Source organism: Scyliorhinus canicula, chromosome 2, assembly GCF_902713615.1.
Source record: "Scyliorhinus canicula chromosome 2, sScyCan1.1, whole genome shotgun sequence".
NCBI classification, from domain to species: domain Eukaryota; kingdom Metazoa; phylum Chordata; class Chondrichthyes; order Carcharhiniformes; family Scyliorhinidae; genus Scyliorhinus; species Scyliorhinus canicula.
The window spans coordinates 54025504-54047492 of record NC_052147.1 but is presented as its reverse complement, the minus strand read 5'-3'; the positions used below and the strand labels follow the sequence as shown (position 1 = coordinate 54047492).

The window sequence follows — 21989 nt, the reverse complement described above, 5'->3', positions numbered from 1 at the left end:
GCTTCAATATCATTGATACTGAAAAAATTGCATTCTGCTATGTGCAAAAAATGTTATAATACTTGTAATCTATTTAACTGCGTACACACACTAGAAAACAGACCAATGGGACAATCGTTTATTATAGCTTCTTGAAATTGTCATTAATTCTCAGCTGAATGGAACACCTGCTATGCTGAAACTTAGCATTTGAAACTCAGCCAAGCATTGGACATTATCAAGCAATAGACTGCTGTCTGGAAAGGAAGGAACAGGAGCTGCTCAATTCCATTTCAAATCAGGGGATGTCTTTCAATCAATGTAACAAAGCAGCTCGTTAGACTTTTTTTCAAATGTCAAATGCTGTAACTCTCTAACTCCTGTCGCCAGCCGGGAAGGCATCTAGAAGTGTTTTGAATGTGCATTTGGCCCACACCGTGGCCACTGGTGCATGCACAACTCTTCTCGAAGCCTTTCCCGTTGGCAACAAGTTTTCTGAATATGGGGACTCCAATTAGTTTGTTTTGCACTTTTTCCATTTCCCGCAAGTACTGCAGGCTGGCCCCACATCATTACAGCCTTTAAAGTGAACTGTTTATTCTGTCTTTGTGCAGGGAGTTTCTTTGTAGCTGGTTCGCTCAGTTGGTAGCTCATGGGACTCTCAATCCAATGATTGTTCAAATCCTACGTTGCTTAATGAGTGTTTTCTCAAATATTTTCCAAGTTATTTTTTTATTAATTTTTATCAAAAGGTGGCCCTAAACTAAACAGCATAATCCAATCTCCTCTGAGTTTATTGGATGTTGCGATCTCATTTACTGAAATCTCCTGATTATAAATATTCTTCATTTACTGAATCATCAGAAGCATGTTTCACAGAGGAAACAGTTGATAAATGATACATCGGCAAGAACTTGCAGTTGGTTAAGGACTGAGCAGATCTAAGAATTGGTAACTTGAACTTTATTGTTTGTTTGTGTCGAGCCTACTTTTTCATTTTAATGCAAGCAGCTGTCACTCTGAGGCTGACATACAGGAAGGAAGTGCTTCCCCTAGTGTTGCAGCAGAATTAAACACAGCCAATGTCAACCAGTTTTAAAAAAATAAATATGAGTCAGAACCATTTAAATCATGGTAAAGGTGACAGCACAGGAGGACAGGACAGTTTGTAACATTTTCCACTGCATTATGGTGTTTTCTCCATTAGACAGCTTGCGAACAAATACATAAAGCTAGTCAGTGGTAAGGGTCACTGATCGTTGAAATCCCACCGTCGTAAAAGCCGTTTTAGGACTCCCACACGATTCTCCAGCTCTGGTCTTATAAGTGTACTTTTAAAATGTGGCTTTTACTTTACGAGATGTAGCTTTGGAAGCAAGAAATTATCTCATTAGTTAAAATGAGTACCAACTGAAAATATTGTTTATTGTATTACGCCAAAAATAAGTCATAGTGAGTCATAACATAATGCTTGTAATTTGTTGATTCCAGGAACCTTGTTGTCAAGCTATTTAATGCTGTTAATTTAACTGAACGGTATGTTTTTGGATTTTAATCAGATATTTCTATTGTCGAGGAAGGAGCACTTCCTATGTACTGAAAAAGGAGGGACCTTGCACCACGTTATCTGATATTGTGGTATTGCTAAAAGGTTCTTGATACTGTATTTAGCTATGTAACATGAGGCCATTTGAGATCTTCTGGAATTTAAATAGAAGAGGAGTAAAATCATTCAATTTGTTGTTTAGGCCATAAATGACAGAATAAGTTCATTCAAAGTAATGGATAAGAAATAGTAAGTGCAAATCTGAAAAAAATGGTCCCTGTTTGGGTACAAAACCAAAGGATGCAACATTTGCTAAATCTATTGATATTAATAAACCAGGACTTTTATATGCAGAGTTTGTAAAGATGTCCAAGCTACACAAGGCCACATAAGCTGTAACAAACAAAGGCAATGAATTAGCAGATATGCTAGAAGATGTATATCTGCCTAAGCTTGGTTCCGTCATCCAACTATCACTCCCCAGACTTTGGGCTGAATAAAACACTGAAAACAGGAGCATTATGGGCAGCACGGTGGCGCAGTGGTTAGCATTGCTGCCTACGGCGCTGAGGACCCGGGTTCGAATCCCGGCTCTGGGTCACTGTCCGTGTGGAATTTGCACATTCTCCCCGTGTCTGCGTGGGTTTCACCCCCACAACCCAAAGATGTGCAGGATAGGTAGATTGGCCACTCTAAATTGCCCCTTAATTGGAAAAAATAATTGGGTACTCTAAATTTAAAAAAACAAAAACAAAAAAACAAACCAGGAGCATTATGTGCCCGCGTCAGTGTATTATCAGACACCATGATTGGTCACGTTTTGACATCCAGACGCCTGATCTGGATAATCTGTTAAGTGAATGGGGCTAAAAATCAGGAGGTCATCTATGTTATTCAAACTTTAATAAATAGTATCATTAAGCTCACTAATCTCCCAATTGACAACGGTAATACGTGGTGTGGAAAATAAAACGATTGCAAAGTGTGTATAATGCCAGGTGGGTTTCTTGTTTTTTTTAATATGTCAGCATGTTAGGGTGGGTTTAATTTCTCGAGCTGAGCCCCGAGTTTCAATTTAGCAGTTCAGACTGCTGCGGCTGCTGGTAGTGCTTCATGCAAGAAATAAAAGTTTCCATTTCAACCCTAACTTATTTAGAGGCCTTAATCATCCATGATTTTGACCATCACCTCAGCCTCCCAGCAAGGCCATACATAGGAATACGCATCCTCCAGTGAGGAGGAGACTAAGAGGAAGAAGGAAACATTGAGAGGTCCAGGATGGTCTGGTGAGGCATGAGGGCGGCAGAGCTGCACCAAACCAATAACACGATGAAGCCATCGCGAATCCTCAACGGAGGTGCGGAAGGACCTCTGCAGCCTTTCTATTATATAGAGGAACCAGAGGAGGTTCAGGCTGACGAGCCACAGTCACATCTCTTTGTGACATGCTGGCAGGGAGGTCTCGTCCAATTGCATTGGTGGTCACCCAGTGCCTTTAGCTTTAAAGGTCACTGTTGTGCTTAACTTCTTTGCAACAGGATCTTTCGGGATGCATGTGGAGACCTCAGTGGCATTACGCAGCCTGCTTCACACCAAGGCATCAAGGTCTTCTGGTGCTATGTTCAAAAGGGTAGGCAATTATATTTCTTTCACGGTGACCAATTTCCAGAGTCAAGTCGAGGGTTTACGGTGACTGCAGGTTTCCCCAGGGTCCAGGGAATTATTGACTATTTTCCACACCACGTATTACTGTTGTCAATTGGGAGATTAGCGAGCTTAGTCATGTCACCATAAAAGCTCCAGCTGGTCAGCCTTGTACCTTTTTGTTGACGGGAAGGGATTTTGACTGCAATTGGCAGATAATACAGGAATGCACGGGGTTCTGGGGCAGCAGCCATGACTTGTATAATCTGCATAACTCTCAGGTGCCTGACCTATTCAGTAGTCCTGATGCCCTGGATGGAGGCTTCTGGGTGACGAAGAGATTGTTCATGGCTCCAGTGAGGATCCCGAGAACCGAAGTGGAGGGAAACTGTAGCGACAGCCAGGCCCCTCAGAACTGACAATTGAGCTGCAGCAAAATGAGATTTCAATGTCTTGACAGATTAGCGAGGCTCAATGCAGTACGCTGTATCATGCGTGTTACTCATGATCACCCTCCATTATCTTGCTCTTCACAGAGGGGTGCCCCTGAGGGAGAAGGGCAGATAGCAGCCATTCATCTAAGGATGAGGATGAAGACAAGATGAGGGAACACCCTGGGGTTCGAGTATAAGACCCTGGATGTGATCGCATTGATGGCTGCACACAAGGAATGCTTTGATAAGGCAGAGGTTCCAATGGGTCGTGAAATCCTCATGCATGCACTACATGTGTCCAAGTGTCATTCTGCATGGAATGTGACATCCATGTCACCATCCTGTCAACACACTTAGTGTGTCCAATCCTTGACATCAATGTAACCTGCCCACCTTCAAATATGAAGCTCATGGTGGAACCCGAGAAGAAGTTCAACAACTGTGACATTTTGAAATAACCTTTGCATGAGGGACAATGAAGTCTTGGATTATTCATTTAAGAATTCCGAGACATCTTATCAACGAGCAGACTAATGTGGCGTTTTCTTAAGTGTTTTCTAGTGCTCTGAATCAGTACTCCCTACCACACTTGCTGCTGCACCAGAGAGGCTCCTGATCTGTTACTCCCCTTGCCCTGGATGACTTGGCAGGAGTCTTTTGTGTGGTTGAGGCCTTGAGGGCTGTGCCACATTAGAATACTGCTGTTGAGTGGCAGGAGGAGTTTTGGTTGCTACAGCACTAGGCGAGGAGAGTGTTAACGCTGGGTGGAAGGAGAGGCTGCCCCCCCATCAGAAGTGGCCGTAGACATGCTTCAAGATGGCTTCAGCAGCTGTGCATTCTCTGCCACGAGGCCCATTTGGTCCTCCCTGCTTTCCTGTGAGGTCTCCAAAGCAGGTCTAGTGTCCAGGCCCCCTGTTGCCCTAGCTCCGGGCCCCTGAGCTCACAGCTAGGGTGATGGTGTACAAGTCTAGAGTGAATACCCGTGATTGCATTTGCATTACATTTGGCTTGTCCTCCAGGACAGTAACCAGTCTGTCCATGGAGGAAGCTTGGTGCCTTTAAGAGTGTGTGATTGCAGTGTACATGCCCTGGCTGGACATCTCCACAGAGCATGCACCCCTTTGGCTTGTCCGCCAAATATCCATGTACCTTGTGCTGGTTATCCAGCATCTGCTGACTTATAGACAAGCTGGAAGGGCCCTTCCTGTTGATAGCTTATTTCCTATTCCTTTTTACCTTGTCATTATCATTTGAGTCCATGGATTTTTAATGGAGACATACCTTTGAGTCGAGCAGTGGAAGTGAGGAACTCAAAAAGTTGCAAAATGGGCGGCCCAGTGACGCAGTGGTTAGCACTGCTGCCTACAGCGCTGATGACCCAGGTTTGATCCCGGTCACGGGAGGAGTTTGCACATTCTCCCTGCGTCTGCGTGGGTTTCACCCCCCCCCCCCCCCCCCCCAAACCCAAAGATGTGCAGGTTAGGTGGATTGGTCATGCTAAATTGCCCCAGAGTTGAAAAAAAATAATTGGGTACTCTAAATTTATAAAAGGGGAAAAAAAAAGTTTTAAATTCGTACACTGTGCTATGAAGATTTAGATTTTGAACAGAAGAACCCGGACCTTATGGAGCTCAAGAGATTGGAGGGATTCAGTTTGATTAGTAGATCTCTTTCTCTCGATCTGAAACAGAGATTTTTATCCTTTTACTTTTAGTAATTTTTGTACCTTTCTTTCCACTCTGTATTTGTATTTAGAGAAGGGGGTTGGAAATTAGATAATAGCTAAATAGTTGTATTTGCTGCCGATTTAATTATAGCTATTGTTATTAATAAAAGTCAATTGTTTTTAAATTTACAAATCTGGTGACAGTCGGTATTGAGCAACGAAAGACTATAGGTAATTTAAAAATTGAGTTAATTCAATTATGTTGCAGCTCCAGGTCAAGTGGGGCTGGAATTGACCACTGTTATGGACGCCTGGTCAGCTCTCAACAATGGCTAAGAGACTGGACCACATGCCAGTATGTTTTTGAAAGCTTTAATGCAGTGTGGAAAAATCAAAGCAATAATATAAGAAATGAGGCTTGGTAAACTTCATTACAACAAAAGAAAATAATACAGTATTTAAACTTGTAACTCTAACAGATTACATGTAGTTTCTTAACCAAAACACAAGTTCCCATTAAACATCACTTTACATAACCTTGCTGCTCTCATACCGCTTACACAGACAGGCCAAGGCAATTGCCTTTACGAAGCAATTTTTCTTCTGTTAGAGACATTTGTTCAGAACCCTGTTCCAAAGTCTGCCTCGGTGGCAATCTTCATGACCGCTCCAGTTGATTTCAAAATCTTCTGCCTGTAACTGTTCAGAACAGCCTTCTTTCTCGCTCTCCGCTCCTCCCAGTCCCTCAGGGCTTCCAGACTTCAACCTATTATCTTGGCTTATTACCCCCTCTGTTTATACAAAAGAACAGAGCTATGCAATTTATATGCAACCAATCTTCCATGGCAAATAGATCGTCAGACACTGCGATGGGCTAATGGCTAGTCCGGATGACAATGGACCTTGGGTGGATCACCCTGGCTGAACCGGAGCATCCTGTGTATTCCCACTAAGTCTCAAAGGGACAAAGTAACTCAGGCTGTGGGCGTATTACTCTGATTCTGCTGCTAACAGTCATTACCTTCATTCTGTTTAACCCCTAAATTGCTTGCTATATCTTGGACCCCATTTCTGGACCCAAGTTCCTAATATCTATCTATCATGACACTGCGCACTAGCCCAGGGTGTCATAACAGCAGCTCGCCACTTCTGATACACTCCTCCGACTGCCTGAGACCTGCTCCATCATACTCTCCAGCAGCTGCCCCTGCAAATATGAAGTGTTACGTCTACTCTGGTAGTGGGTATTAATTGACCATAAACTGTTCATATATATACGAGCAGACAGAGAGGGGTTGTTGGTATGATATGCTATGTGTGCCTCTGTCAATAAAAGCTTGTATGTGTATAAAAGCTAGGCTATAATGTCCCATCATTCACCACCTGACTATCTTAATTCTAACACCAAGGGTAGAACAGTGTGATTCTGCTGAACAAAGGGGCAATTTTTTTATTAAAGTAAAAGTCCATATAAATACAAACATTCTAATCTAACAAGTATTCTAATCTTAGAATTTACAATGAATGGTCCTAAATAGCATTCTTTTGCTTCATAACATATGTATGGGTAATAAAAATTATGTGGCCCATTTTAACAAGTTGATCAGAAAGACCCTTTAGATCCAACCCATTTAATCATCATTCCTAACTGTTTCTTAAATAATTCCAGTTTTGCTCTTCAACCTAGGCAGAAATCTGTTTCATGTGTTGACGACTCTTTGTTTGAGGAACTGCTTCATGTTAGATCTAAATTTGTCTTAATCTAGTTTGAATCTGCTCCCCTTGTAATGCTGCCATGGATTATTTTACGGTCACGTTTTACCTTTCCTCTGCTGAATATGATTTTTCATACCTTTCTGTAAAGTCACACCTTTGTCTGCTGTTCTCCTAAGCTGTATCAGAGGGTTCCTCCAGCACCTCAAAATGCAGTCTTTTGATGTAAGCGGCCAGTGTTTTGGTTCCTTTCTGAAGCACCTCGAGGGCAATCACAGGAATACTTTGATAGCCGAGCTTGAACCTGCCTTAGACCATAACTTCAGCCCCAAGGGAGGATGTTTCACTGCAGATAAAGCTGAATCCTAACGTGTTTCGGTCAATTAATTGCATCTGAGTATGCATATGAAAGGAGAGAGTAAAAATGGCAGCTTGGAGCAAGTTCTTTGATCCTACATTTATCCAGAATCCACTTTATTAATAGATACCTAATTAACATTTTATAAAGACTATTGGAGGATATAGAAATAGTATTGGTGTCATGGTTAAGGTACCATGTAATCCCTGGGACAGAGGAATTTAGTGAAACATCAAATGAAAGTATTTGAAATTTAAAAAGAGATTTGCGAGAGTAATGGATATATTAGAAAGGGGCATATATTTAGCATTATAGCAGGAAGGGAGAGGTTAAAAATATTTATTTGCTGACTTCATCCACGACTGGCATTGTTTGGGACAGTCTTCGGCGCAGTTCTGAAAATATAGAAACACTCCTTTTGTTGATATGTATGTGCTGCTGGCAGAATCAACTAGGGATCTAGTGTATTCTATGTAACCCTGTTGGACAATGGGACATTGTGGTTAGTGCCCCAAAGTACCTTTTTATAACCTTGCATGGCTCAAAACTATAGGGTGGAAACTATAAGGAATGCCTGACTCAGTTATCAATTCATTTCAGGCGGAGCTAATTTTAGCTTGAGCACAATCCTCCAGGATCGTACTGAGAAAAGGATAGGTCTTACTTTCTGTGTTCATCGCAATATAGGTTACACTTGTGATGTACATGATATTTCCAAATCATCCTCCTTTTTGGTTCAGAACTCCTAGGCATGCAATTGAGGGATTCCTTTATTCCATCCGCAGGGTCCAGGAGCAAGCTGAGAGGCGAATCAGTGGCAAAAATAGAGAAGTGGCTATAAGGAGAGGGAGCTCTGGTGTTCACAGGTTGAGAATGCTAGAGAGGAAGTCATTCTCACAGTTAGTACCTGCTTTTAATGGTCTTTTACATGGTCACAGATCAGCCATTATCTTATTGAATGGTGCGATAGGCTTGAGGGTCTGAATGGCCTACTCCTGTTCCTGTTCAACTGCTGAGAGTCGAGTTGCTCAGACTGGAGCGAACCCAGCAATTCAAACGAGATGAGAACAGCTTGGTTCAACAGTTCGTGCTTTTTGGCATTGCTTGTAGACCAGGAGGATCAGGGTAGTTTTCACTCTGAGCCCTAAAGTTAACTTGCCAGGACCAGCTATCACCCCTGTGCTCGCTGTCTTACATTGGTTCATAGCTGAACAGTCCCTCTCTTTTTTTTTAAATTGTTATCCCTGTTTTCAAATCTCTGCATGGCCTCAGCCCACCCTATCTATATCATCCCCTCCAGTCCTATAACCCTCCAAGATGTATGCACTCCTCCAATTCTAGGCAATTGTGAGCAACCCTGATTTTAATTTCCCCACCATGCCAGCCGTGCTTTCACCTGCCAAGGTCCTGCCACTGGAATTCGCTCCCTAAACCTCTCAGCCTCTCTCACTTTCCTTCAAGACACTACCTACCACTTTGATCACGCTTTTAGTCATCTGCTGTACTAATTCCTAATGTGGCTTGGTATCAAGTTTTGTACACACTCTCTTAAGAAGCACCTTGAGACAGTTCACTACACTGAAGGCGCTATACAGATACAAGCTCTTGTTACTATAGCAAAACGAAGTACATGGTGCCCAGTTGAACTGAGTACAGTGTATAGAGCACATCAGCGGCGGGATTCTCTGACCGTTTGCTGGTGGCAGGATTCTCTGGTCTTGCCAGCAGCACACTCCCACCCGTGGGTTTCCCGGCGGCATGGGTTGGTTTCAATGGGAAATCCCTTTGACGAGTGGTGGGAGTAAAGAATCCCGCTGCCAGCGAATGGGGCGGCCAAATTCTCTGCCCTCGCTAGCAGCGGAGTGGGGCGGACTGGCAATGGAAAATCTCGGCCCAGGTTGAAGCCATCTAAAATGTAGAAAGAAATGGGAGTAATGGATAACTCTCATTAGCAATAATTCCATATTTGTCAACAATTAATTATAATTCTACAATTATTAAACAGTGTTGTGTCAGAACCGTAGTTGGATTCTTTCCTCATTCTAAACCTTTAGAATTACAATCTGCCCTCGTCCAAAGTTTATACATGCATTTCCAATAGAAGACATTCCATAGTGTCGGGAATGATATCATTCTTATTACAGCACCAATTATCAAAGTCAGTGCATGAGCGATTTTGTAAATTTTACTGGATAAATTTGATGAGCTAGTTGAAAGCCTCTGAAGCTAATGCAATTTTAAATGGTTAGGCTGACTACAGTGCGTTTTATGTCCGCAGATTCTACAGAAGTACAGCCAAAATATGTCAAAGGTGGGAAACGATATGGGCGAAGAACAGCACCAGAATTTCAGGATTCGATGGAAGTCAATATCACAGAACCTTCAGCTGATGGAACACAACCTGAAAATGCTCCTTCCGGGGATGATAATGAGGTGGGCTGAAATTGTTTGTGTTGTTAATCCAGTTGTTTTTTGAGGAAAATTCCAGTTAATTTAAACTTTGCTTTTGGGTGCGGGCAAATTTCTGGACATTGTTTTTGTCCATGATATTGCACACAAGGAGTCAAGACTGAGTGAAGGTGAGTTGGAGGAGAGGAGATAATTGGACCAAGTGTGTACATTTAATTTAGTGTAAAAACATATATTATGTTACTTATTTATGGTGTCTGGAATCAAAAACAAAATCTGTCTCAGAACTTTGCATAAGGTGGAAATGCCCCTCATCTGGGGAGAACAACCAGTGTTTTCACTTTAAAATCTTAATTTTAACCTTTTATTCGCTTTGATTTCCCTTCTTATTTGTTTGTTCTCCGTCTCTCTCCCGCCCTCCCCCAGAAAATCAAATGCTGTGCCAAATTTTGACGTGTTAAATGTGAGTTCAGACTCCGCAGATGGTTTATGGGTACTGATACAAACTGACAACACTTTCATTGAGGCCTTAAGAATTTTTTTTTTTACCAAATGCAAGCTGTCTTCACCATAGAACTAGCTCAGAAAGATACCTTTAATCAGGCCACAAACAACTGCTGGGCCTAAAAGATCAAAGCAGAGCATCTGGAGAGGGAGTAAATTCATGAGTAGGCCTTGACATCAAGCACGGGAACAAGGCAATGTGAATACATCGAGATTGAATTACAGCAACTTGGTGTTTTATTAGAGATAGAGAGATCGCTACTAAAATGGCTGCTTTGGGAACAGAGTAATGATTATGGATGAGTGCAACTCAACAACACCCAAGAATCTCGACACCATCCAGGACACAGCCGCCCACTTGATTGGCACTCCATCTACCACCTAAACATTTACTCCCTCCACCAATGCACAGTGGCAGCAGTGTATGCCACCTACAAAATGCACTGCAGCAACTCACCAAGGCTCCTTCGACAGCACTTTCCAAACCCTCAACTTCTACTACCTAGAAGGACAAGGGCAGCAGATTCATGCGAACACCACCACTTGCAAGTTCCACTCCAAGCCACACACCATCCTAACTGGAATGATATCATCATTCCTTCGCTGTCATTGGGTCAAAGCCCTGGAACTCCCTAACAGCATTGTGACTGCATCTACATTACATGGACAGCAGCGGTTTAAGAAGGGGGCTCACCACCACCTTCTCATGGGTTATTAGGAATGAGAAATAAATGCTGACCTAGCCAGCGGTACCCATATCCCATTATAAATTCCCTTCCCCATTATAAATTCCTTTAAACTGAATTTTGCCTATGTAAACGTGTCACAATTATTGTACAGTTGGGTGGCTCTGGAAGTTTATCAGCTGTCTTCCAGCTTAATCAGCTGGTTTTAAAAAAACACTAGAAGCAGCTGCATGACTTGGGCTGTGAAATCTTGGTTGAACTGCAAGACAGCTGATGAAGGAGGCTGGAGGAAGATGCATTTTTTATTTCAAAGCGACAATGCCTGGAGGCCCAAGAGTGGGTGAAGATGGCATGAAGCGAGCTGAGGGAAGCACAGTTTTTACTTTTAATTTGTGAACGAAAGGGATTCGGAGACTGAATGGCTGTAAGAGCCTAGAGGAGAATTAAGATTTAATTTTGGGAAAAGATTGTGGGGTGGGGGAGAAGTAAAAGGGTAATCGTTACCAGCTGATTAAGCTGGAAGACAGCTGAGAAACTTCCAGAGCCACCCAACTGTACAATAATTGTGACACGTTTACATAGGCAAAATTCAGTTTAAAGGAATTTATAATGGGGAAGGGAAAGATTTTTCAAAATCTGACATTAGAAAGTGCATACAGATGTAGATTTTAATAAAATCTAGATAGTTACATGTGGAGTGTTTTAGATGGAAAATTGGGCTTGAAACTTGTAATAATTCCAGGAGGTGCGGAGTGAAGGTCCAAACTGGTTTATTTTAAACTACAGTGGCTCACAAAACAAACATCCCAGCCCAGGACTATCTGGGTCTGGGAGCTACGTTTAAAGGTCACGCTAACGAGCCCCAGCCGGGCAGGCCTCTGCCCGCTCACCACAGAAACTCATTGTACAAAGCTCAGTGGGAGATCAATCAGCTATCTTCTCTCTCTCTCTTCCCCCCCCCCCCCGTGGTACTTTTGAGGGTTAACACAAAACCAATATTGTTTTGTCCAAATCTGTGTTTTAGCAAGCTTTTTTGCAGAGACCAGGCAGGGGTATGCTGCCTATAAGGTTGCGCCACTGCAGTTGTCTGAATTAGAGACACATAACAGCTGGAAGCTCTACTTGGGGTGAAATTTGATGAGTGTTTGGACTGTCGCAAAACAATTTGTTTGAACAATTAGCAACAGAGCTGTTTAAGCAATTAGTTGCTATGGTGTTCAGTGACATTACTGGCGGCAAATTGCATTGAGACTGCTGTACTCTATCTGTATTGAGGTTATTTGTGTCATGCAGCTTCATTATGTTCTACCACTGGTTCCACTGGTTTGGCTGCTCTTTCCCAGGAGCTCTGCACCTCCCAGTTTGCATGTAAGCTGCATGAACAGCTGGCTGCAAGTTTGCTTTCACAGTTACGCTGAATATGAAATTCATTCTGTAACTAGAGTGCCACACACCACGTCCAGCCTGACATTGGAGTACGTGCTGCTTTTGTTTTGGCTTCATCCTGGATGCATTCACATTTGTAGGGTTCTGTTGGACTGCTCTGAAATGTACAGTGCCCCTGTCTCGGCAGGATTTTCTGGCCCTTCCCGCCAGCGGGATCCTCTGGTCCCGCCAAAGGTGATTTCCCGCCCCCCAACCCGCCCCAGCGATGGGTTTTCCAGCGGTGGAACGGGCAAGCCAGGCAAAATAACGTAGAAATCGGCGAGACCAGAGGATCCCGTGGACAGCCAGTGACGAGTTGCCCCCGTTGCCAGGAAACATGCCACCAGGGCATCAGAAAATCCACCCTATGTTTTAACTAGATAGCCCAGAGTCCTGGAAAATAAAACTAAATGCTGAGTCTGCCTGTCTGAGACTGAAGTAAATGGGTGAGGTAATATTATTACGATGTAATATGTCAAGTTAAATAACCTAAAGTTTTATTGGAATATAATTTTGGCTGGAGCGAAAGCACAAAGTAGTGATAGCAAATCGATAATGAAGGCGACAGGAAAGAAAATGACGCACAGTGCAAAACAGGCTGTCAATTCACTACAGCAACATTCCACAATGGCAATCGATGGTATCCGTTGAACAGGGAATGAATTGGCCAAGACTTCTTGCTCTTCTTTAAACAGTGCCATGGGTTCACCCGTTGGACACACACAGGTTGGATGTTAGTTTAACATCTCATCCAAAGGACAGCATCTCAAGTCCTGGTGTGGGTCTCGTAACAATATTCTGACTTTGAATTGAGGGAGCTGCCAGCTGAATCAATTTGACAATATTCTAACCTATTGGGTTATAGCCATTTTCTTTTCCCGGCCGGTTACCGTTTCTCTTTTGGCTTGATCACGACCTGTCATGACATGCAGAAATTTTCCTTTCTCACAATATGAAAATGGCCCTGATGCCTGTTCTTGCATTCTTCTTTCATGGGGGCCGCATTGACCCTTTTGATTGTTTTACTGCTGCTGTGAATTATGCAGACTGGTAAGTATAGAGGAGCTTTATTCTTTGGCAATAAAAATGAAAATTATGCTATGCCTGGGGAATTTTCCAGCCACCCTTCTTTGATCTATTGCTCATTCTTTATATTTTGAGTATGGAATCATACCTTTTAAGGTAATCTGTTATTTTTAAGACTCCTTTCCAGGTTTTAAGACTGAACGTCTCCCCTGCAGCGTTGGTCTGTTTTATTGTTGCTTTTTTCTCTCTTCCTCCCCTTTTTTCTTGTTGGACTTTGACCGTGGCTTTTCAGCATCTCAGCTGATTATTCTTTTGTTCTTTTAATTCCTGTTAATTGCTTCAGTTGATTCATTCCTCCGTACAGGTTTCTGTTGTTCTGTTAAGAGTTTTTCATTGATTCAATCAATTCTGTTATGCAGTGTAATTAAAGTATTTGTTACCTTCCTTTCCTATACATTTGTTCTCCCCCCCCCCCCCACCCATCCCCTCTTCCATTCTACAAAGCTGTTTCATTATTTGTCTTAACTATTTTCAGAATTGAAAACTGTAACATTCGCAGGTATCGTCAGATTATCACTAGTTTCTATTTTTATTTTCTTTGTGTCAGGATGATTGTAACACAGAGTCTTTGCAAAGGTTGAAATGTTAACTATAAACATTTTAGCAGTCTTTTATAATTGTTGCTAATAAATTTATATGAAGCCCCTTATTTTGAAGTAAATCGAAGAGTCCACCCTGACATACTCAACTGGAGCATTGTCTCCAATTTGGGGCACTGCACTGAAGGATGTAAAGGCTTTAGAGAGGTTGCAGAAAAGATTTACATGTATTGTTATAAGGAACTCCAGTTATGTCGGTTTATTGGACAAGCTGACATTGTTCCCTTTGAGTTTTGAGAGGAGATTTGACAGAAGCAATCAAAATCTACCATCGAGACAGTGTAGATGGGGAGAAATAGTTCCATTGGTGGAGGGATCAAAAACAGAGGTCTCAAATTTAAGGTGAATAACAAAAGAACGAAAGGTGACATGAAGAACGATGGCTAATGTTCCATGTGGTGTCAAAAGTGACTACTGCCCTAAAAGCTTTTTTTAACATCAGAGGCCACATGAGTATAACAAGCCACACCATACAAAGGTATTTCTCCAAACATAACTGTTTACTTTAAAAAGGATCATATTGGATAATTTTACCCACAGACATAGTCCATAAAGAGAATCATCACCCATGAACAAAGACCTATTTCATTTTCATCTGTCCTTGTGCACACAATCTTTGAAGCTTTCAGGTCTTTCAGTGGTACCGTATGCGAATTGTTGGCTGTGTCTGGCGTTTGTTGATTCCTGGGGTGATGGTGCCTCTCCAGGGAATGTTTTTACTGTGGTAAGTGTTGCTGCTGTGGTAAATGTTGCTGCTGATCCATTGCGGAACAGTTGACCTCTGGAATGGATGGTTGTTCTATTCCTTATTCAGCTGCCAAATTCGAATCCTCCTCGTCAGCTGTCTGTCTGCTGTGAAGGCGTAGCTTCTCCGGTTGCACACTATACAGTATCTGTGTTTGCGATGATATATCTGATTGCTCACTTCCACTGTGTACGATAGAGGTGACAACTGCTCTACACAACTTAAAAGTTGCCAAATTGTCTAACTTTTGTTGAGTTTGTTGAACGTTTACACTCTGACCAGCTCTCCAGCTCTTAACTCTGGCAATGTTTTGGCAGCTTAATCAAAGTGAAAGTTGGCTTTTTGTTGTTTCACTTTGATTTCATCGCTCACTCCTATTCGTACTTCTGAGTTCAGTCAATTTTTTAACTGATGGAAGAGTCGTCTGGGTACGACGTGATATTAATTGCTGGGCTAAGTTCATGCCTCTGCTCTAAAGTGGCCTTGTATACATCTGTGCTGGATCTACTTGATTTTATGATGGTCCCTTGGCAATTTTCCCTTTTGCCTCAGCCTTTCCATTTAACTGGGGTTCGTGTGGTAATGATGTGTAGTGCTGAATTTCCCAATCATTTGTGAAGCTCCTGATTTCTTCACTCGTGAAATTAGGTTCTTTGTCACTCATCCCAATTCAGAAATGCCACCATGACTGAAGTGTGCTTTCAGACATTCTGCGATCTCCACTGGTAGTTGTTGACTTCAGGTGGTCCAACTCTCGGTTGTCGACAGTGAGAATACAATCTGTTCTTGTGACAGTGAAAAGGTCTACTCCAGGCTTTATCCATGGGGTGTCTGGGTTGTCATTATTGGTTTGCAGCTCTTTTTAGCTTGCTTAGCTTGACGAACACAGCACTGGCTGATGTGGTCCTTAATCTTATTGCTCATGTTTATCCAGTGGAGTGCTTCTTTTGTGTTCCTCAGACTGGATTCGCTGATGGCTTACATAGATGTGTCTCAGCATTTCCTTTCTTATCTCTTTGGGGATAATGACTCTCTATTTCCTTTGTATAAGATGCCAGCCGCGATTCAACCAATTAAAAACTAAGCGTAACCGCTAGCGGGGAAACTGGTGTGTTGCTTCTGGTCTGTCTAGGAAGCACCCCAAAACAAATACACGGTCTCTTTTTTTAAAAAAAAGCTGTAGTTAGAAACAACATCTGCTCAAAAGAGGACGCGTTTCAGAGTTAATGGACAGTGCAGAGCTATTTATTTCTTTTTAAAAAAACAAGGCTACCTCCTCCTTTGAAATAGCCTGGACCTGTCAATCAGAGGCTTGTAAAAGGTAACGGATTATGAAATACACTGTGAAATTGAAAGTAAACAATGCAGTTCAAAGCGTTTGGGTTTCTCAGAATGCCCAGAGGCTTGAAAAGTTTAAAAGTAAAGGGGAATGAATGTGACTGTGTAAAAAGCTCTGCAAATATTTCCAACACATAAGAGGGAAGACTTTCAGAACTTGACATGCTGTGAGAGACATAAAAGGGTTCCAACATATGTTGGAGGGAAGACTTTGAACCCCAGCTTGATATGCTGAAAGACAGTTTAATGATTTTAAACTGACGGAAGACTGGCCACACGACCCCCATCCTACGAAAGGTCCCTGACCCCCCATCTCTCCTGAAGGACCCCCCTTGGCACCCTGGAGGTAATTGTAGAGAGGGTACTCTTTTACCCCACCCACCCTCGGTGTCCATGACATCAGGGCCCCGCTTGTTAGGACCAGGAGAGATTGGCGCCCACGGGACTTCCAGCTATGAGGCTGGTATTTATATTTGAATACACATATATATGAGCTGTAATCAAGTTCTCGCCTGCCCTGGGCGAGAACCTGACCAGGCCAAACGCAGCAGACCGGGAGACCCGCGAGCATCTCGATTTGGCCCTCTTGTCAACAGTCCATCACGAATCCTGGCTGGGGCTAGCGGCCCCGTAGAATTGTCCCCGCCATCACTTCACCTTTGCCATCCCAATACAGCAAGCAACAGGTGTGTCCTTGATAGTTTCAGGCAATCCTTTCATCACTACTTCCTGTAGCATTTGAAGAGTTGCATCTCATTTTGTAGTATGCTTGATCTGAGCAAGTTTCTTGTCTGTCAAGATCTGTTCAGTAGTAAATTACTTTTGAGTCCTGCAAAATGCTGCAAATCTCTTCTGGTATCACACCAAGCTTTCGACTTGTTTCAGTGGAGGTGAAGGGATTTTGCTTCATGTCTTCCAATCTGGAATTGTAGTTCCTCTTTCTTCCATTTGTCCTGACTCTCAACTAATTTGACCGTAAGCCTCAATTTTACCTTTGAATGCTTCATTTTATGAGCCACCATCTTTAGCATCTTTACACGGGTCTACAAAGCTCATGATTTAATACCGAGCACGAAGTCTATCCGACACTTCACATTAACTTGACGGTGTCCTTCTGCAGTCATCACTCTGAACAGTCACAAACCATTTTTACCTCGAGACTTGGTAATGCCAATCTGTTCTCGGGTGTAGAGTGATTTGATCCGACCTATCTCCAGCAAACATCTTTATAGGCTTGTTTTTCATCCTTCCTGGTTCAACCTCTTGAAGTTAGACCACCACTTTCCCCATGCTGGACATGCTTCCTTTTCCGTTGTGTGGAGTCCTCCACAGTCTTGTATCCAGTAATTGGCTTGATCTTTCTGATGGCTCTTTGGTATATTGTCTTTCTTCATGCTTGGAAGGCTTGGACCACCTGTCAGCATAGTGCAGAGCCTTTTTAGTTCTCCATTCAATGATGATTGTCCACCTCGGAGTTTCTGCACATGCCATAGAGCGTACAGTGCAGGAGGAGGCACTGCAGGACCCACTTAAGCCCTCACTTCCACCCTATCCCCGTAACACAATAACCCCTCCTAACCTTTTTCTGGTCACTAAGGGCAATTTACCATGGCCAATCCACCTCGCCTGAATGTCTTTGGACTGTGGGAGAAAACCGGAGCGCCCGGAGGGAACCCACGCAGACACTGGGAGAACGTGCAGACTCCACACAGTGACCCAGCGGGGAATCGAACTCGAGACCCTGGCGCTGTGAAGCCACAGTGCTATCCACTTGTGCTACCGTGGTGCTACCGTGCAGCCCAATGTCAGTAACATTTTTGAGATTAAGTTTGTTTCTCTCAGCAGATGTGCTCTCACAGCCGCCCTTCCTTGTTCCTCAGACAATCCCTGAAGAGATCATTCTTCAGTTGTCCAACTCTCAAGATTCACCTAGATGTCTCAGTTCAGTCACTTACTGGTCAATATTTTCCCCTCTTCTGAGCTCTAATGTATAATGTTGGTAAATGATATTAGTAGAGGATTCAAGGCCTCCAAAATTTCACAATACTGTTGATCCTGCTCCTCGGTGAAATCTAGGATACAATACAGCTTGTAGCATTTGTCAAGAAAATGTGCTTTATGCCAAACAATGATTTTAATCCACTGGCTGGAACTTTGAACTGAACTTCTAACAACAGACTTACAAAATAGAGACTAAAGTGATTTAAACTTGCAGCCCAAGGTGGCTTACTCCAATTTGCAATACTATATGTTCCACATTCCAATTAATTGGAGTGGAATCAGCCCGTTGAAAAACCCACCAAAGATAGTAGGAGGAATTTTGTCCTTCAGCCACCAGTGGGAATTGTGGCAGGAGGTGAAAAATATGTTTTCCGACAGCAGGAATAAACTGTTGAATTTTGTACTCCCAACTTTCAAGGCGGGCTGAGCTTCCCAGTGAACAATATCGGGACCCCATTTGCATGCATTAGTGTCTCCTGCATGTATTCATTAAAAGGCCAGCTCACCAGAATTAAGCTCCGCCTCCAAGTTCCCTGCCAGCGAGAAATTAGAATGTTTTGTTTTACATGTTGCACGTTTAGTTTTACAGTCACATGCCCCTGGTGAGCTTCACCTCCTCCATGGCTTTGAGATCAATAGATGTTGCTTACGTCTTCTTGGGGACCTCGCATAACTTCACTCATATTGAGTGCTGATAGCAAAAGCAGCAGCAAGGGAGGAAGGCTTGCAGGGGAAGGGGGGGGTGCAACGTCAGGGGAGATGTAGGAGAATATCCAGGGTGGTGAGCATCTGGGGAAGGTGGAGGGAGTGAATGTCCAGGGAAGCGGGTGTTGAGTGTCTGGAGAAGGGCGGATGGGGGAGGTGAATGTCTGGGGAGGAGGTGAGAGTGTCTTAGAGGGCGGGGTCGGCGATTTTGATGGTGGGGGTTACTTAGGGGGAGAGCTCTGGGTACTGTTGATTTGGAGGAAAGGGTCATCGAGGGGGAATACCGGCCTAGTCGACCCAAGACAGAGGGGTAGGTAAAAGAGGTGGGAGAGTTGCAATACTGGTTAGAGAACATATTACAACTGTACAGAGTGTGGGTAGAACTCGGAAACAGGAAGGGGGCAGTCACTATGATGGGGCCTCCCAACATCCCACGGGAAGTTGAAGAACAGATATGTAAGCAGATTCTGGATAGATGTAGAAATAATAGGGTTGCTGTCGTGGGAGACATTAATTTTCCTCATATTGACTGGAAATCCCTTGGGGCTAGGGGGCCGGATGGTGATAAATTTGTTGAGTGTGTCCAGGAAGGTTTTTTGGCACACTATGTGGATAGTCCGACGAGAGAGGGGGCTTTACTGGATCTAGTACTAGGGAACGAGCCCGGCCAGGTCATCAAAGTTGCAATGGGGGAACATGTGGCGAGCAGTGACCACAATTCCGTAAGTTTTCGGATACTCATAGAAAATAACGAGGGTTGCCCTGGGTTAAGGTGCTAAAATGGGGCAAGGCTAACTAGAACCAGATTAGGCAGGATTTGGAGGCTGTGTTTGGGAGAGGCTGTTTGAAGGTAAATGCACATTTGGCATGTGGGAGTCTTTTTAAGGAGCAGTTAATGGGAGTGCATGACAGGCATGTGCCACGTAGCACAGTGATTAGCACTGTTGCTTCACAGCTCCAGGGTCCCAAGTACAATTCTCGGCTTGGGCCACTGTCTCTGCGGAGTCTCCCTGTGTCTGCGTGGGTTTTTTCCGGGTGCTCCAGTTTCCTTCCACAAGTCCCGAAAGACGTGCTGATCGATGAATTGGACATTCTGAATTCTCCCTCTCTGTACCCGAACAGGCGCCGGAATGTAGCTACTAGGGTAACTTCACTGTAACTTTTCACAGTAACTTCATTGCAGTGTTAATGTAAACCTATTTGTGACAATAAAGATTGTTATTGCTATGAAAAGGAAAGGCACGATTCCGTGGATGACCAAGGAAATTATGAGTCTAGTCAAAAAGAAAAATTATGCATAGATGAGGTCTAGGCAACTAAAAACAGATGAAGCACTTGAAGAATACAGGGAAAGTAGAAAAGAGCTCAAACAGGAGTTAGGAGGGCAAAAAGGGGTCACAAAATGTCCTTGGCAGACAAGATTAAGGAGAATCCCAAGGCATTTTATACGTATACTAGGAACAAGAGGGTAGCTAAAGAAAGAGTTGGTCCACTCCAGGACAAAGGAGGGAAATTAGTCATAGAACCAAAGGAAGTAGGTGAGGTCCTTTACGACTACTTTGCACCGGTATAAGAAAGGAGAGGGTCACATCGATTTGTGGTGTCTCAGAGGGATATGTAAACTTTATGCAACAGGTCGTTATTACGAGAGAGGAAGTATTAGGTGTGTTTAAAAAGCAGTAAAGTAGACAAATCCCTCGGACAGCACGGTGGCGCAGTGGTTAGCACTGCTGCCTCACGGCGTCGAGGTCCCAGGTTCGATCCCGACTCTGGGTCACTGTCCATGTGGAGTTTGCAAGTTATCCCTGTGTCTGCATGGGTTTCACCCCCCACAATCCAAAAGATGTGCAGGATAGGTGGATTGGCCACTCTAAATTTCCCCTTAATTGGGAGAAATGAATTGGGTGCTCTAAATTTTTTTTTAAAGTAGACAAGAAGGGCCAGGTGGCATCTATCCCAGATTACTGAGGGAGACAAGAGATGAAATCGCTGGGCCTCTAACAGAAATCTTTGTTTCCTTGTTGGCCACAGGTAAGCTCCCAGAGGATTGGCGGATACCCAATGTTGTTATTTAAGAAGGGTAGCAAGGATAACCTGGGTATTATAGGCCAGTGAGCTTGATGTCAGTGATAGTGAAATTGTTGGAAAAGATTCTCAGAGAAAGGATCTATGCACATTTGGAAGTGAATGGTCTTGTTAGCATACAGACAGCCTGGTTTTGCACGAGAGAGGTCATGTCTCACTAATTTAATTGAGTTTTTTGAGAGGTGACAAAAATGATTGACGAGGGAATCGCTGTGCATGTTGTCTGCATGGACTTTAGTAAAGCATTTGACAAGGTCCCTCATGGCAGCCTAGTGCAAAGTATTAAATCACATGGGGTCGGGGTGAACTAGCTAGATGGATTCAGAACTGGCTTGGCCATAGAAGACAGAGGGTTGCAGTGGAAGGGTGTTTTTCTGAATGGAGATCTGTAACTAGTAGTGTTCTGCAGGGATCAGTGTTGTTTGTAATATATATAAATGATTTGGAAGAAAATGTAGCTGGTCTGATTAGCAAGTTTGCTAAGATTGCAGGAGTTGTGGATCGTGATGAAGATTGTCCGAGAATACAGTAGGAAATAGGCTGCAAAATTGGACGGAGAAATGGCCGATGGAATTTAACCCGGACAAATGGGAGGTGATGCATTTTGATAGATCCAGTTCAGGTGGGAGCTATAAAATAACTGGCATAACCATCAGGAGCATAGACATACAGAGAGAGCTGGGCGTGTAGGTCCACAGATCTTTAAAAGTGGCAGCACAGGTGGAAATGGTGGTAAAGAAAGCATATGGCATCGAGTATAAAGGTTTGCAAATTATGTTACAGTTATAGAACGTTGGTTAGGCCACATTTGGAATACTGTGTATTCTAGTCACCACACTGCCAGAAGGACATGGAGGCTTTGGAGAGAGTAGAGAAGTTTTACCAGGGTGTTGCCTTGTATGGAGGGTATTAGCTGTGAGGAGAGATGGAATAAATTGGGATTGTTCTCCATAGAAAAACAGAGGCTGAGGGGGCGACCTGATAGAATTTTATAAAATTATGAGGGGTATAGATAGGTGAACTAACATAATAGTTTTATTTTTATTTAGATAATATATATAGATAT

At 43.2% G+C, this 21989-nt stretch overlaps 1 protein-coding gene across 5 annotated transcripts in view; it reads left to right on the top strand.

Moving 5' to 3' along the window:
* nin (ninein (GSK3B interacting protein)) overlaps positions 1-21989 on the top strand; it is a 189961-nt gene that overhangs the window by 57748 nt on the left and 110224 nt on the right. For all 5 annotated transcript variants that reach the window (XM_038778397.1, XM_038778396.1, XM_038778394.1 and 2 more), the window contains exon 4: positions 9619-9773. In XM_038778397.1, the coding sequence (XP_038634325.1) occupies positions 9619-9773 (155 nt within the window). The remainder of the gene's footprint in view (positions 1-9618; positions 9774-21989) is intronic.